Raw genomic sequence first — 16,949 nt, 5'->3', positions numbered from 1 at the left:
CACACACACACACACACACATACATCATATAAACAGTTAAGGATTTTGTTTGGTTTTTATTTTCCAAAAGTAAAATCATACTAAGAGTGTTCTGCAACTTACTTTTTTCATTTAATGTATTTTGTATATATTCTCATGTAAATACATGACTTTTAAAATTTTTTAACGACTTCATAGTATCCCATTCTGTTGGGGACCTGTAGCCCCACACCCCTTCTTATGTGACCAGGCCTACGTGACAATCTGCTTATGTCAGATGTCTGTGCTTATGGGATATCTGCCTCATAATCTGTGCCTGGGACACTGTGCTCCTGGCTATGCAAGTCTACTCAAGAGTGACCTCTTATCTCCTTTCAAGTTTCTGCTTTCTTATAAAGATTGGGGGCTTCTTTGCATCAGAGATTTTCTGACTTTGTTTCTTCTCAAGATCTTATCGTATTCCTGCATTCCTAACTCCTTACAATATGCCTGCTTTTTCCTATATAAGATGTAACCTAAGAATTAATAAACGAGACTTGATCAGAATACTGTCTTGTCTCCCATCTCTCGCGTCTCTTGTCCCATCCAATTCCCACTCCCCCCTCCAGGGTCTGCGTTGAATATCCCGCGGGTCGGGACACCATTCTATGTATATAGTAGAGTTTAATTATAGTATCATCAATTGATATCTATACATGTCTATATTTGCATGCTAGTGCTAGTATTCTAGGAGAACATAGTCCTAAAAGGTAGAATTACAAATAGGAACTTTATAGACATTAATAGATACTGCCAAATTTCCCTCCAAAATAAATGTACCAATTTATAAGTTATCAGCTGTGTACGAAGGACTATTCTCCATGAGTAAATTTTTAATTAAGCTTTTAAGGAATTGAAAGAAACCCTTTCAAATAATAAAAATGTGTATATTGTCTAAACTTAATTAAATGTCTTCTCTATAATTTTCTACAAGTTTGCTTAAGGAATATTTTTTTCTAAGTTATTGTTCTCAGGTCAAACAATTATTATTATATGACTTTTTAAATTTGGGTGCAAGTATATTGAAAAGGGAGTTGGACACATTTAGAACTGATCTATAAGAGCAGAAATGAGAAAAGTAACAAAGATAAGTCATCTATCATGTGGCATGATTACAAAGAGAAACAATATATGGTAGCAATTAATAACTCCAGTTATGGAGTCAGACCCACTCAATCATTCATTCAACTAATCTTTATTGAGCATCTACTGTTTGGCAGGCTCTGTTCTATGTGTTGGGACATATGGGTGAACAAGACAAATAGGGTCCTCCTGCTCCCATATTTACATTAGAGTCATGGATATAAAAATAAGTTGATTAATTAACAGAACAATTTCAAAAAGTGATAACCAAATCGAGTGTTGTAAGAGATTACTGGGGAGGAAGGATCGGGTTCCTCTAGACCTGGTGGCCAAGCAAGGCTTCTCAGAAGGGGTGACATGAGAGATGAGACCTAAAGGACAAGAAGGAACTGGCTAGGGCAGATGTAGGGCAGAGAAAGAGCAAAGGCCCCAATGTGGAAACCAGCTTGAAGGGCTCAGGAAATGGAAAGGAGGCCAGTGGACTACAGTGTGACACATGATGTTGTAGGAGAGCACTGCCTGGGACAATCAGGTAGGGCTTTAAGGCCACTGGATGGCATTTGCTTTCCACTGTAAGCCATTAGACCATTTTAATCATGAGTGGCATGATCTGCTTTAAACTTTAGAAGATCATACTGGTGAATATACTGCTTGCCACTTGTTAACTGTGTATCCTGGGATGAGCTACATTACCTTTCTTAGCTTTAGTTTCCTCATTTGTAAAGCTGAGATAGTAACACTATCACACAGAGTTGATACAAGGATTAAATGAGACAATGCATGGAAAGCACTTTGCACACTGCTTGGCACGTAATAATTGTTTGGTAAATACTCCCAACTAAATCACTGTTACAGCATTAAGATAATATTGAACAGAACTGGCCATAATTCACTATTCCCAATTATGCACACAATAACTAAATGTATTCTTTAAAATTAGTCCTGACTCCAAATTCTGTAATATTAAAAACCTGGATATTTCCATATTGAATCAACATTTGCCACTTTTCTCTTACCAGACCCTGTAATACAACCCTGGGCTATTCATGTGTATGTGCATGCCCCCTACTTACACACACATGAGGTTATTTACCTTTGTGTTATCCCCAGGGCCCGCAGTGCTCAATACATCATACATAAGGAAGGCAGGTAGGTGGGTGGACAGGTGGGTGGATGGACTAACAGACATATGAAGAATAAAAATCATGAGGGCAAGAGAAAAGAAGGGAGTACCTCAAACAGAAGTATTTGAAAGAATGAAGTTTTTAAATGAGTATATAAAATGTATAACTGATAATTTATTGACATATTTATTATTTTATTTGTGCATTTACACAGTGCCAGACACAATATTGAAACCATAACAGGAGACACAGCCCTACCATAAATACTTACTACCTTCCAATCTTGCCTCATCTCTACTGAAAATCTTTAGCAACACTCTGAGAAACACAAAAGAGCTACTTCTCCTATTTTCCAAAGTTCTGATAAATTATGTGTAATAGAACCGAAATTATGAAACCTGCTGTACTTAACCCTTGCTTTCTTCACGCACTCAGATCTATTCGTGAGTGTGATATATGACACCAAGGAAGTTTATATATAGAATTCCAATTTCTAGCCTTTGAAACAAAGATCCACAATAGTTGTGGAAACATTCATTCAGTAGTCCTGCATCTAAATATGCAAATTGTTCCTATACATCTAAAAGTGTGTAATGGAAGAAAAGTTACTCTATATCCAAATACAGAGGACCATAGAAATTTGAGAAGCTACTGATTTAATTAAATAAAATTAGTAAAAGAACAATATAAAAGAAAATAATATACTTTTTTGGAGATTGTTCTGTGATATACAAAGTATATTTCTATGCATTGTTATTTTGATCTTCACAACAACTTTCTAAGAAAACATGGCAGATTTTTTTGCCTGCACTTTTTAGACATAAAAACTGACACACTGAGTAAATGATTTACTCCGTGTTTCCAAATCAGTATGTGACAAAATTAGAACTCTAACCTTGATTTTATCAGTGTGTCTTCTGCCACCCCAAATTAATTCAACAGGCTGCAAATAGTGAAAATCATTAAAACTGAAAGCACTTCTACTGAGAAAGAGACAGAGGAGCCAGCTATGTATAAAATAAGTTGCGAGTTGCATTATTAAAATTCCTCAAATATCATAAGTCCTTTCAAGAAATACCATATTTCCTTTATATAAGTGTAAGTCTTCCCTAATCATTAAAATATTGTATATTCCCTTGCTCCAATAATAATAATAATAATAAAGCTTTTATCTCTTGAAAACTTATGTGCCAGACTCTACATACTTCACGTTCATCAACTTCAATTCTTGCCAACAACCTTATGAGGTACGTGATACTAATCATCATCATTGTCATCATTACGTAGGTGGAGAAGCGGAGGCATAAAAGGGGTTAAGCAACTTGTCCTTGACCATTTGGCTAGTAAGTTGGAAAGCAAAGATTCAATCTCATGCAGACTTGAGCCACTGACACTTAACTGCAACCTTATGCTGCCTCTTGAAGAGGTGGAGAAGCGGAGGCATAAAAGGGGTTAAGCAACTTGTCCTTGACCATTTGGCTAGTAAATTGGAAAGCAAAGATTCAATCTCATGCAGACTTGAGCCACTGACACTTAACTGCAACCTTATGCTGCCTCTTGAAGAAGAAGCCTCTTCTGTAATCCATTTCAGTTTCTCCCCTGCTAGATTCAACTAATGATAAAGGAAGAATCTCTAACTTAAAGACTTAAACCGCTTCCATGCGTGTCTAAGCAATACCAAACCAGTCAACCAGTGACTACACTTCATCTTCGAAGTTCTGGAGGACCCATATGCAAAGCGCCTAGCAGAGAACTTGGCACAAGGTATGCAGCTGTCAATTACTGACACTCTCCTACACGTCTGGCATTATGCTAAGTGCTTTTCTATATTGTATGCATACCATAAATGTTAAAATTGTACTTCTTTTTCTTTTTGGTAGGCTGGATCCAAAGCTATTGCTTTGGAAATTAAGCTGAGCAATGGAGAAGATTTCTTTTCATAAAGGCGACAACTCTTATATCACTGGGCATAGAAAGCTGCTGTACATGGATTGTAAGGAACTACTTTTCCTGTGACCCCTGATGAGACCCACATGCACACAGGAAAGTAAGAAGGGGAAGTAACAATGGGAAGACTGACGTCCTAGGTTGAACTCACCACCTATAGAGAGATTTCCTCTTCAGGAAAAAGAAAAATTAAAGCACAAAGAAATTAGAAGCATATATATTATATGCTTCTATATATAATATATAATATAATACACATAATTTTCTAAATCAATTTGATGAATTATAAACAAGGACTCTCTCTGAGTCCCCTTAAATATTATGCTTTCTTGGCCTTTTTCAGGAAAAATCAATTCATTAAAAAACTGTATTCACACATAACTTTTCAGAAATCCACATACTATGAAAAACAAAGTACGCTAGCTTCCTACCCTCCCTTGCTAAAACTAGTTTGGAGAAATTTGATTTCAGGACAATGCTAACCCATTCATTCAACAATTTATCGAGCAAAAACTATCTTACATACTTCATGTTAGATGAAGTAGATATACAAATGAAGAAGAAAAGCTCCCATCCCACTATCGAACTCATAGTCTAGTGAGAAATACAGAAAGCAGCCATTCTTTAAAATATGTCAATGACTACTTCTAACTTGCCATGATGTATTCAAATGAATCTAGTAAATTATCTAAGTAGATGCATATCTTTCTCAACTTCAATGTTCTTCAAATTCCTGGTTGATTAATACATTAATATCTAAACAATAAAAATGGAGAACTACTTACAGTAACAGGCAACGATCTAGGGTTCACTGTACATTCCACAGCCAATATAACTAATATTGATTTTCAGATTACCCTCTTTTTTATATTACTCATACCTCCTTTCCCTTCTATTAGTGTAGAGAACTGAGTTGTCTGTGCATTTGCTTGATTCCACTGAGAGGCCTGAACCATCACTTGGAAATATCAATCATGCCCATAAGATTTGTCTCTACTAAAAGCCTGCAGTGAAATGATAATGCACTAACCTGTCTCCAGTTAATGGCAAAATAATGGTTGCTTGAGAAGAAAACACAATGAAAGATAATCTCATTTCAGGGCTGCAAAATAAGAAAAGAGGCAGTTAAAACATTTTAAAAAGAAATATTGAAACAATACAGATGAATAGCTAGGAGTTTCATTTAAAATTGGTCTCACTGAATGGTCCAGGCTTCTTTTAAATGGGAGTCTTTAAGTAGATACACCAACTCTGCTTGACATTACTGCATAAGTCATTTTGGATTTAGTCAGTGCTTCTCAGCCCTCAAACACTCCTCCATGACCCATAGGGACTTGCATTTAGAAAGAGACTAACTGGAAAGATAAATTCTAGGCTGATGTAAAATTCTTTCATAGAAAATGCTCCTCCCTTTTGTATTCTATTTCATCTCCTTGAAGGAGACCAGACCCTTTGGAGTTATTATCCTTAGCCAAACTTAGGGCTGGAGAGCAGCCAGTTTGAGTCAATGATACCAACTATGATATGAGCCCATATGAAAGTCATCCTGGACTAAGAATACTTATAGAATGTCATAGAAAATGTGAAAGAAAGTAACAATTAACTTTTTGAATAGGCATTTTCAATTTTCCAAGTCTCAAACATATTTCCAATCAGCAATAATTGCCCTAGTCAGCTACATCTTTCAATCTTTAGGCATGTATCTACGGTTCTTGTTTCTAGGACACTGCAAATATTACTAAGATCCGAAACTGAAGATATGAAACTAAGATCTATAAACTGAAGAGCAAAATTACCTTAAAGGCTTACTCATATTTTAAGTCATTTTCTTCAGAAGTCAGCCTTTATTCACTTCCTGTGATGCATTGTTACTTAGTAACTGAGCAACTAAACTTAAGCCAGACACCTGTGTATTGTATAATTTCAACATGCAAACCAGACCAAATGAATAAGAGCACTGATTCTTTAAAGTGTATTGAAACAATTCATTGCTTTTGATCAAAATGGATATGACACTTTCTGCACACTCTAGGATTAAATCAGAAAATTTATAAACAACTGTCTGTTCTGCCTTTGACATTCAAGGATACAGGGCCTTGTTTATTTTTCTTCTCTAAACAGTTTTACCTCAGACCCTGTCCAGAAATGAGAGTTGTTCTACTTGGCTTCTTAAGCAGGGGACTGATGATTGAACATGGACAGGCATACATTTTTATAGGGATAACTTTACTGCTGCCAATAACTGAAAGCAAGGATTGCCTAGGCCTCTACAGATTGTTTGAAGTTACTTGCAACATGACTTTCAAAATGTTTTGATCATCCAAGCTTGTTTTACAGAAAACATTTGGGCTTACAAGACTGAAAGAAGCAATATTTAATGATACAGTTCCTATTCATGTCCTTTCCATTATCTTGATAAACTTGCATTGCTCACTGTATTTTTCTTTTTTTAAAAAAAGGGGTGGGGGAGAAAAAAAAAGTCTCAAAAGCCTGGTGTCCTGAGGTTATTTTTAAACAGTAGATGCCACTAATTCCTAGTTACCTCTAAATAAAAGAGTAAGCTGGATTTCATAGCAGTCATGCTTTTTAGAGGAGAGAAAACCAGTCTTTCCTTGTGAGGCTTATTGCATATATAGAACAGTCAAAATTTAAACCAGCCACACACCCACACATTGTGTAAACACAAGTCATTTCTTTAAACACACACAAAAGTGCCTTTTCTGGTAGTGAGTTATTAACACATGTTCATTTGAAGTTTTCCAACACTTTTTGTTGTTGTTTTAGATGAGGACCTCTGCAACGCTAAGAATGGTGTGGAAAGGAAAATATATTTGGGATACTATTAGCATAAAATTTATTTTTTAATGTGATAAATTATGAGAAAGCATAACTGAAATTCAAAACAGATGAAAACTCAGAAAGGAAAAGACATTTGGAATAGTATTTGAAGATGCTTTAGCAGAGTCTAAGCCAAGTTTTTGTGATCCAGATGAAATAAGCCCTCAAGGTCTGAAGGGCTGTCCTAATAACAGCATGTGTGTAATAACGACCTTGAGGCTCTTAAAAATCAGCATTTCAAGAAAGCTGTTATTTTTATTTTTTTTCCTGCAAAAGCTTTCAAAAAAAGGGAAACCCCACACTTGGTCTCCTTATTCTCCATTGCCTAGAAAAGTAAAGTGGGGAAAATACCTGACAAATCTCTCTGTAAGTTGCTGGACAAAATTGTAAATTTCAATCCAGTTATTTGCCACACTCCCAGACCTGCAAAATGAAATTAAACTGATCAGAGAAACAAAACACAAGGCTGTAATGTAAACATTTCAAACCGTTCTTTCTTCAATACCACGAAAATGGGGGAACCTGGCCTCTCCTTCAAGCAAAGTAACGGTATCCCAGCTGAAACTTCGGTGCTACCCAGAGCCAAGGAAGTCAGCCCATCTTCAGGGACTACCTGCCTGCTAACTGCTTAGAGCAGGGCCCGGCTCTCCCAAACAAACATAGAAGGCTTCCTTCGGAAATGCAAACCACATTGGATATGTTAACCCTAGGCTTTTTCTAGCTCCAATAAGAGCTCTATGGCCAGTATAAAACCAGGCAAACTTTAGCCAGCGTGCCGGGGGTGGGAGTAGTAGGTAGGTAAGGACAGAGGGGCAGAGAAACAGTCCTGTCTGGGTTCCTGGGATGAAGAATGTTACCTCAGGTGGCCGCACTCCCATTTCTCAAAAGGCCCCATGACTGGCAAGCAGTGAATACCTCCACTGCCCCAGGGAGCCAAGTAGCCCTGGGCTCCTATCACTCCTCATCCTGTCCTCAGCCCACATAGGTCCGAAAGCGCTTGCCCTTCGGAAGGAGATAGCAACAGGGCACTCACTCATCGGCGGGTTCCCGATACCCCTTCCCAGGGCGCGCACAGACATCCCAGGCTCCCCAGCCCTAGCTGCCCCAGTGCCGCCCTCACCAGGAGACCCCGGATCTCCCTTCGGTACTCACTTGTCCAGGACGAAGTAGAGATCAAAGGCTCTTTTGCAGTCGGGCTGCTCCTGAGCTCGTAGCAGGCCCCCGGGACCGCTGAGTGCCAGCAGCCACAGCCCGGGGAACAGCCAGCTCCCGGGACTGCGGGCCGAGGACCGCCCCGCCACCATCCTGCGGCCAGGGGCCTGCGACTCTCCCTCCCGCTTGCAACTCCCTCGGCTCGGCTTAGCTCGGTAGAGACGCGAAGGTGGCGGGGTTCACCGGAGACGCACCCGGGGGTGGGGTCGGCGAGCAGCTGAGGCGCCGGCGCCTGGGGCAGCGGGACCCACCAACTGACAGAGGGAGGGAGAAAGGGGGAGAGGGAGGTCCTGAGAGGACAAAGGGAGTCTCCACAACCGCTGCAGCTGCCGCCGGAACTCCTGACGAAAACCAGTGGCAGCGCGATCCCGTCCTCCCCCTCCCGATTCCAGAGAGTTCCTGCAGACAATGACGGCCCACGGCGACAGCTCGCAAGACAAGTTCCTCCGGGCCTCGGGCCGAGCCTCTAGCGCCGGCCTCGGACCCAGACCGACAGCCGCATCCAGTCCGGCCGCTGCAGTCGCTGCGGGACAGGCGTCCCCAGCACGCGGCGAGGGCCGCCCTGACTTGGAGTGGAGTCGCTTCTCTTGTGGCTCCCTTCCTCCGGCGTCCCAACTCCCCTCGGCACTCCAAAACTTTCTTCCTTGTGCTCGGCTCTGGCGAGGCGCAGCCGGGCCGTCACGTCGGGGGAGGAGGCCGAGCGGGCTGTGGGGCGAGAGCTGGAGCACAGCCGCGCCAAGGCCAGGAGCGCGGGGCGGCTGGGTCTGGTCTGCGAGCAGCAGTGTGCGCCCGAGGGCGAGGGCGGGGCCCACCTGCAGCCGGCAGCCCTGCACGCACACTTGTGGCTTCCAGCCCGGACGCAATGACTAACGCCGGCCAGATTTGTGAAAGGGGAGAAGGAGGTCAGAAAAACAAAGTCCTCTAGAAACTGAACATACCCATGTAGCCTGCGGGCCTGGCCTACTGCAGCAGCTGTGCTACAGCAGCCTTCTGCGTGATTGGGGATCAAAGGCTAGCGATCCCGTGGGAGGTGATGACCTCTTCACTCCGCCCTACCTACCCCCACCACCACAAACACACATGCTTTTTATGAACTTCTTTTTTTTTATTTAGGAAACCTACTTTGCAGCTTCATCTCACCAAGCTAAGAAAAGGAAGGGGGTGGGGGTGGAGGACCTCTTTAGGAGTGGAAAATTGTACTTCGAAATATTTCATCCCACTGTCATTCACCCCAAGCTCCACCTCTCAAGAATTCCATCTTGGGGCAAGTAGGCTGTCCTTGCAGATTGTGTGCAGGGGCTGAAGCTTCCATGCAAATTCTCTGCTAACTCATTCTGCACTCTCTTCCACCTCTCTTGCCCCCACCAACACCTGTGACTTCAGCCCTCCCTTTGTCAAAACTGGCTTTTAGAGCTTGCAATCTCACTAATATACCAGTGATTGACAGTAATATAAGGTGCCACCTCCTTTTCATTAAAAAAAAAAATCAATGCTTTATGATAAAAGTTCCTCGCATATTGCCTTTTACCATCTCCTATTTGTTGCCATTTGTGTTTAACTTTTTTCATTTACATTTTCTTAAAACCAGATATGTCAGTTCTTTGATGCTAGAAACCAGTCACTTTAACAAAGATGTATTGTGCTAGGCACTGTTCCAGGAGTTACAGTTAATGCACAGAACAAGATGACAAGCCCCTGCTTTTATAAAACTTGGAGTCTGGTTGAGGAGAAAAAGATAGACAGAAAATAAAGAAATAAACACTTAAACAAGAAAAATGTTCATATTGAAAGGTGGTTTGCGAAGATTTATAATATGGTGATATGATAGAGAATGACTGACTAGGTGACTAACCAAAAGGACCCAGCCATTCTAAGAGGTAAGAGAGGAAACATTCTAAGCTACCACAATGGTCCCTTGAATAGGCACATTCAGGAAACAGAAAGAAAAGCATTGTGGCTGGAGCTTTGTGGGTAACATGATGTAAGAGAGATAGGCAGAAGCCAGATTGTGTAATACTTTATAAACTGTGTGACAGGATTGCATTAGAGGAGTTTATAAAATATTTCTCTTCTATCGAATTATTTGGATTTCCACTGAAATATTTTGCTTCACAATCTGTACATGCCTCCATTCTTTAAAATTATTCTTTATATCAAAGCAAATTTCTAACACAATGTTAGAATGTACCATCTTATACACAAAAAACTAATAAATACAAAAACATTTTAAACTCAGTTTAATGTGCTTAGAATAGTTTGAGATTGCTCCTGATTAAGTCTTCACTAGGCCCCCTATCATTGTTCATTTTTTCTACCTCCAGAGCTCCTATGGACTTCATGCTAAATTTTATTTCACTATTTACTTCCTGATTTTTATTTCTTTGTGGGGTTTTCTCATGTGTTTTCTATATATCTTCTTACTGATTTTTGTTTAACAAGTTTTTACTGATACCTGCTATGTATGTATCTGGTAATGGTCTAAGCACAAATGTTGGACTCCCTCCTCTCAAGCAGTTTCCGTTTCCAATCTCCTATCACTAATTTATTTCTATCTCCCCCTTCCCCAGCAACAAACAAAAAGGAAAACTAACAGCAGCAATAAACATAGGAAAATAAAATTAAATAAATGTGGGGTTTTTATGTGTAAAAAGTTGTATAATCTATATTACTTACAAGTAGACATCTTTGCAATGACAGACATGACTCTACTGGAAGTCAAGTACCACACTGCAAGTGATTCATATTCATATCACATGGGAAGTGACTCATTCCATGGTGTCCACAGTGATTCAGAGGGAGCAAATAAACCTTTGTACCTATAAGTGATAAATCTTATTTCAACTTTTGTCAGGTATAATCATTCAAAAACTGGATTTCCCCAACGTCTGAACTAGTTCCTGAGAGTGAATAAATGATTTTGGAAAGCAAAATTCCTTCTAAATTAATAACTCTAAGTTTGACAACAGGGAATGTCAACCAGTATCAGAGAATGATTACCAACATCTGCATTTGGGACCTGAGACTTTGAGATTTGCATGCAGGAGCTATATGGGGTATGCTCCCAGGAGCAAAGCCTGTGAGGAAGGAGAGAAACAGGAAAAGCCAGAGGGAAAGTTGAACCATGATGCAATTGCACAGAAGGCGGCCTCAGGCAACCCCCAGGGCAGCTCTGGAGTTGGAAAGGCCTTTCATAGTTGTCCTGAGTTGAGTGAGGCAAGAGGCCAGGGTTTTGTGTCCTTTTATGGAGTGGTCATTAAATGTGGGCTGCTCCATTACAGGGTGCATAACCTTGGGCAAAGCAGCTTCCTTTGGTTCAGGGCAATTTTGAGGAGGGACTAAGCAAACTTTTGGCTGTGGGAGAGTGAGTGTCTCAGTCCTGAAGGAGGAATCTAGGTGATGTAACTTCAGCATCCACCACCACAGCATTCAGAGCATCCACAAAGAGCCAAGATACCTGACGGCTAGCTTGATGGAAGTCCTAGCTGGTGTGCAGTGTTGGGCCTTCACAGACCAGCTCAGGCTTGGATTGGCATCCCGGAATGATAAAGCTGTGTAACTGCTTCCATTCTTTCATGCTTTCTATTGTAGCTCTGGTCCAGGTCAGTTTCTCAATTCTCAGTGGAATTACTCTAACAGATTTCTGTCTTCCCACACCTTCTACACACCTTAATGTGATTAACTTTTTGAAATGTAAAAGCGATTCTATTCATCACCTACCTAATTACTGCCAATGAAATATCATTTCTAACAATTCAAGACCCTCCGCAAAGGCATCACAATTTAGCTCTGTATCCTCAACTCTAACAAGTCTCGTTTCCTCATGTCCTCTATTTCCAGAGAAACCATGATAGTCTGTTTCCCACATATGCACAATTATACCTTTGGGTCTAATCTCATTTTGCACCCCCATTTCCCTAACACCATGTTTCAGGTGTCAAATGCTATCTTGTCTTTCTCTTTCCTTTATTCCTTTACTGAACAATTCTGGCCCAAAGCTATGAGGTAGGCCAAGAAAATGTGTGTCAGGGTGGAAAGGAGCCATAGCAGTCCAGAACAGTGTGTCAGAGGCTGAGCAGAGTGGGGAGCCTATACTCATGGTGCAGGGAGGGAAAGCCTAGTATGGGGTATGGGGCCTGAGAAGGGTGAGGAAGGTGTCCACATGAGAAGGTGGTAACCCAGCAGGAGGAGTCAAAGAATGATCCAGGTGAGGTTACCTAGCAGGGGAGGGTGGGTGCACTGAAGCTTCTGAGCCTTAGTGAGATGAGGAGGACTTCTGTACAAGACTGAGGCCCATTTTGTAGTACTTAGAGGTGGAACATGGACTTCCATGCAGGGGTTCATCCCACTGCAGGGTGTCAGAGCATGAGCAGGGAGAGAAGCAAGTCCACACTGGAAGACAAGCTGTCTCAGACTGTCAGACCATGAGGGAGGTCAGCAGAAGATGGGGCAACAGAGTGTAGGTACATGTGTCCAAGTGTTTTGAAGAGAAATTCTTTGCAGGGGAGACAGTCCAGTGTGGGGTGTATGAACCAAAGTAGGGTAAGGAGAGCTTCAGAACAGGGAGAAGTAGGTCATAGGAGTGAGTGACACTCAGCATAGGGTGTCATAGCCCAGGTGGGTTGTAGAAAGTGCCCAGGCAGTGTGGTAGCCAAGCACAGTATCAGAGCCTTGGAGGTGGTGAAAAGGCTTCCACATGGAGAAGGAGGTTTGGGAAGCCTGATGTAGCATGTAGGGATTCAAGCAAGATGAGGAGGTAGGTAGGAGGGTGGTAGGAGGAGGTGGCTGAGCACCAGTGTCAGAGCCTGAGTAGGACCCAGGGTGGTGGAAATGTCAGAACTCAGGCAGGATGAGGGAATCCTTGTTAAGGAGAGGGTAACAGTGGTGATGAGAAATTGGTTCGTTCAGGTAGTGTCTTAGATCATTTGGGATGCTATAACAAAATATCGTAAATTGGGTAGCTCATAAACAACAGAAATTTATTTCTCTGCAAGTACTAGATCAGGGCACCAGCAAATTTGGTGTCTGGGGACATAGATGTCTTTTTGCTGTGTCCTCACATGGCAGAGTGACAAGGCAGCATTCAGGGGCCACCCTTATAAGCTAATCACCTCCCCACCCTCAAATGCCATGATGTTGGGGGTTAGGTTTCAACATGTGACTATTGGCAGTATACAAACTTCCAAATCATAGTAGGGGGATTGATTAGTTAAGTCAAAATATCAGAGAAGGAAGCTGCAGATAAGGAAATAGAAAAATCTAGAATGAATCCTGTGGTGTTGCTTGCAATTGGAGATATTAGCATGAATTCATATGTATAACAACAGATATATATGTAAGTATATATACATAGACATAGTACTTCTCCCTTATCCTGGAGATACATTCCAAGATCCAAAGTGTATTCCTGTAACTGTGGACAGTACTGAATTCTATATATACTATTTTTTTCCTGCACATACATACCTATAATAAAGTTAATTTATAAGTTAGACACCATAAGAGATTAACAACAATAGCTAATAATAAAAAAGTCAGATTGAAGAGGCTTCCATCAGACAAATCAAGGATAATTTGACCATCAAAATGAAACAATCCAATTAGAAAATGAACAAAAGTTATGAACATATGTTTTACCAAAGAGGATATACAGATGGCAAACAAACACATGAAAGACTTTCAACATCATTAGCCATTAAGAAAATGCAAATTAAGAACACAATGAGATATTACTATACATCTATGAGAATGGCTAAAAATAGTAATAACAGCAAATGCTGCTGAGGATGTAGAGAAACTGGATATCTTAGACATTGTTGGTGGGAATACAAAGTGGTACAGTCACACTGGAAAATAGTTTGGTAGTTCCTTTTAAAACTAAAAACACACTCACCATATGATTCAGCAACTGCGTTAGTGGATATTGTAAAGAAATGAAATGAAAACTTACATTCACACAAAACCTGTAAACAATGTTCATAACAGCTTTATTTGTAATACCTGCAAACTGAAAACAATCCAATGTCCTTTGGTGAGTGTCTTAGTACATTTGTGCTGCTATAACAAAATACTTGAATGGGTAATTTACAAAGAACATAACACTTTATTTCTCATAGTTTTGGAAGCTGGGAAGTCCAAGCTCAAGGCACCTACAGATTCGGGGGCTGGTGAGGGCTCCCTGCTTCAGAAAGGCACCTCTTGCTTTATCCCCACATGACAAAAGACAGAAAAGCAAAAAAAAAAAGGCCAAACTCACTCTCTCAAACCCTTTCATAAGGGCACTGATCCCATCCATGAAGAGAGACTGCTCATGGCCTAATAAACTCCTGAAGGCCCAACCTCTTAATACCATCACCTTAGGGTTTGAATTCCAACATACAACTTTTAGAGGGACACATACATTCAAACCATAGCAGTGGGTAATGGTTAAACAAACTGCTATATCCATACTATATATTATTACTCAACCATAGAAATGAACAAGTTATTTTTTTTAATGGATGGGGTTTTTATTATTTATTTATTGATTCATAATAGATTATACATATTTTGGGGGTTCAGTGTTGACCTATGTCAATCAAATCAATATTACTAGCATATATATTATTATAAGTCATACTTATCCTTTATGACCCTTATCCAATCTCTCCCCATACCCCTCTCCTTCCTCCTCCCACCTCTGATAACCCTAGATTTCTTCTCTCCCAAAAGAATAATGGTTACTCTGTTGCTTTGTTGCCTAGATGATCTGTCCAATGCTGAGAGAGATCTGTTCAGGTCCCCCACTATTATCATAGAGTAGATGCTTCTTCTATCACTCTGGAATGGGCTTTGTGGAGAGAGACCTCCTCTTCTTTTCTCTGGTCTCCACTGGTGACTCTAATTGTGTCAATGCACTCGAGTGGCTGGTGGGTCATCTGCATGGTGGTTGTGGTGTCTAGCTGCTTTTGTGTCAGCCCTGGCTGTGGTGGGCCACCCACATGGAAGTGGTGTTTTTGGCATGCTCCTTGCCTAGTTGAGGGAGAAGGGGTCAGTCCCCAGCTCCATACCTCAAGACCCTGAAATGAACAAATTATTGATATGTACAACAACTTGAATCCCTCTCAGAGGAAGTATGCTGAACAGAAAAATCAATCTTACAAGCTGTACCATTCCATTTTTGTGTTGCTATAACAGAATAACTGAAACTAGATAATTTATAAAGAACATAGGTTTATTTGGCTTATGATTCTGGCACAGCTGCATCTTGTGCAGGCCTCAGGCTGCTTCTACCCATGGCAGAGGTGGAAAGTGGCAGGCAGCCGGCAGGTACAAGCAGATCACATGGCGGGAGGAAGCAAGAGACAGAGAAAGGGGAGGTGCCAGCTTTTAAATAGAGTGAGATCTCACTTACTACCTTCCTCCCCCACCCCACCCAGGGAGAGCATTAATCAATTCATGAGGGATCTGTCCCCATGACTCAAACAGCTCCCAACACTGCCACACTGGGGATCAGATTTCCACATCAGCTTTGGGGGGGACAAAACGTCCAAACTCTATCACGAGGTTACTTACTTTATTATTCCATTTATATAATATTTTTGAAATTACAAAATTATAGAAATTGAGATCAGATTAGTGGTTGCCAGTGGTTTGGGATTGCAGGAAAGTGGGTATGGATGTGGTTATAAAGGGGTAATTCAGGGAGCCTAGTGCTAATGAAACAGTTTTGTATCTTGATTATTGTTGACTCTATAAATATACACAAGTTATAAAATTTCAGAGAACTATACACACATGTAAAATCAGTGAAATTTGAATAAGCTTTATAGATTGTACCAATATCAATTTCCTATTTTTGATATTGTGCTATAGTTATGTGAGATATTACCATTGGGGAAAACTTGGTGAAAGATATATGGGAACTCCCCGTACTTTTAATTTTTTGCAATTTCCTATTAATCTGAAATTAATTTAAATTAAAAATTTTTAGAAATAAATGACGATGGAAAGATTATAACCTATTGGGTAAAATAGGAAACCGTCAGTCCATACTGATATAAATAAATATATGAATAAATTCAAAGTTTGCTAAGAAACAATATTACATAACTGACCCCCACAAAATATTTATACATAACAAAGAAAAAAGTAATAACTTTACATTGAGTAACCCTTTCAGACACTAATTTAAACAAGTTATCAAAGTTAGCATCACCAGTAATGGCACAAAACTAGATCAAGCTCTATTTGATTGGATGCAATGAAAAGAATATGAGTTCACTTCAGTACTATTCCTGCCATAGATGTATGAAAAGCCATCATGCATACCCAAATTGATAAACATTCTACAAAATAACTGGTCTGTATTTTTCAAATACATCAAGGAAAGACTGAAAAACTGTTGCATATTAAAGAAGACTAAAGAGACATGGCAACTACATGTAATACATCACCAGTAATGGCACAAAACTAGATCAAGCTCTATTTGATTGGATGCAATGAAAAGAATATTAGTTCACTTCAGTACTATTCCTGCCATAGATGTATGAAAAGCCATCATGCATACCCAAATTGATAAACATTCTACAAAATAACTGGTCTGTATTCTTCAAATACATCAAGGAAAGACTGAAAAACTGTTGCATATTAAAGAAGACTAAAGAGACATGGCAACTACATGTAATACGTGATTTCGGACTGGAAGGTTTTTCTCTAGAGACTTAATTGGAAAAATATTGTGGTTATATA

General features: G+C 40.3%; 1 protein-coding gene across 1 annotated transcript in view; it reads right to left on the bottom strand.

The window, feature by feature from the left end:
- Positions 1–8,689, bottom strand: part of LOC103581541 (anthrax toxin receptor 2) — a gene marked incomplete at its 3' end in the record, with an annotated part of 19,434 nt that extends 10,745 nt beyond the window's left edge. The window contains exons 1-3 of the mRNA XM_008563353.1: positions 8,163–8,689; positions 7,362–7,433; positions 5,203–5,274 (exon numbers count right to left, since the gene is read on the bottom strand). Of these exons, the coding sequence (XP_008561575.1) occupies positions 5,203–5,274; positions 7,362–7,433; positions 8,163–8,314 (296 nt within the window). The remainder of the gene's footprint in view (positions 1–5,202; positions 5,275–7,361; positions 7,434–8,162) is intronic.
- Between the last annotated feature and the right edge of the window lie 8,260 nt (positions 8,690–16,949).

This window comes from Galeopterus variegatus, unplaced genomic scaffold (assembly GCF_000696425.1).
Source record: "Galeopterus variegatus unplaced genomic scaffold, G_variegatus-3.0.2 Scaffold13295, whole genome shotgun sequence".
Classification (NCBI taxonomy): Eukaryota; Metazoa; Chordata; class Mammalia; order Dermoptera; family Cynocephalidae; genus Galeopterus; species Galeopterus variegatus.
This window is presented reverse-complemented; position numbering and strand designations above follow the sequence as displayed.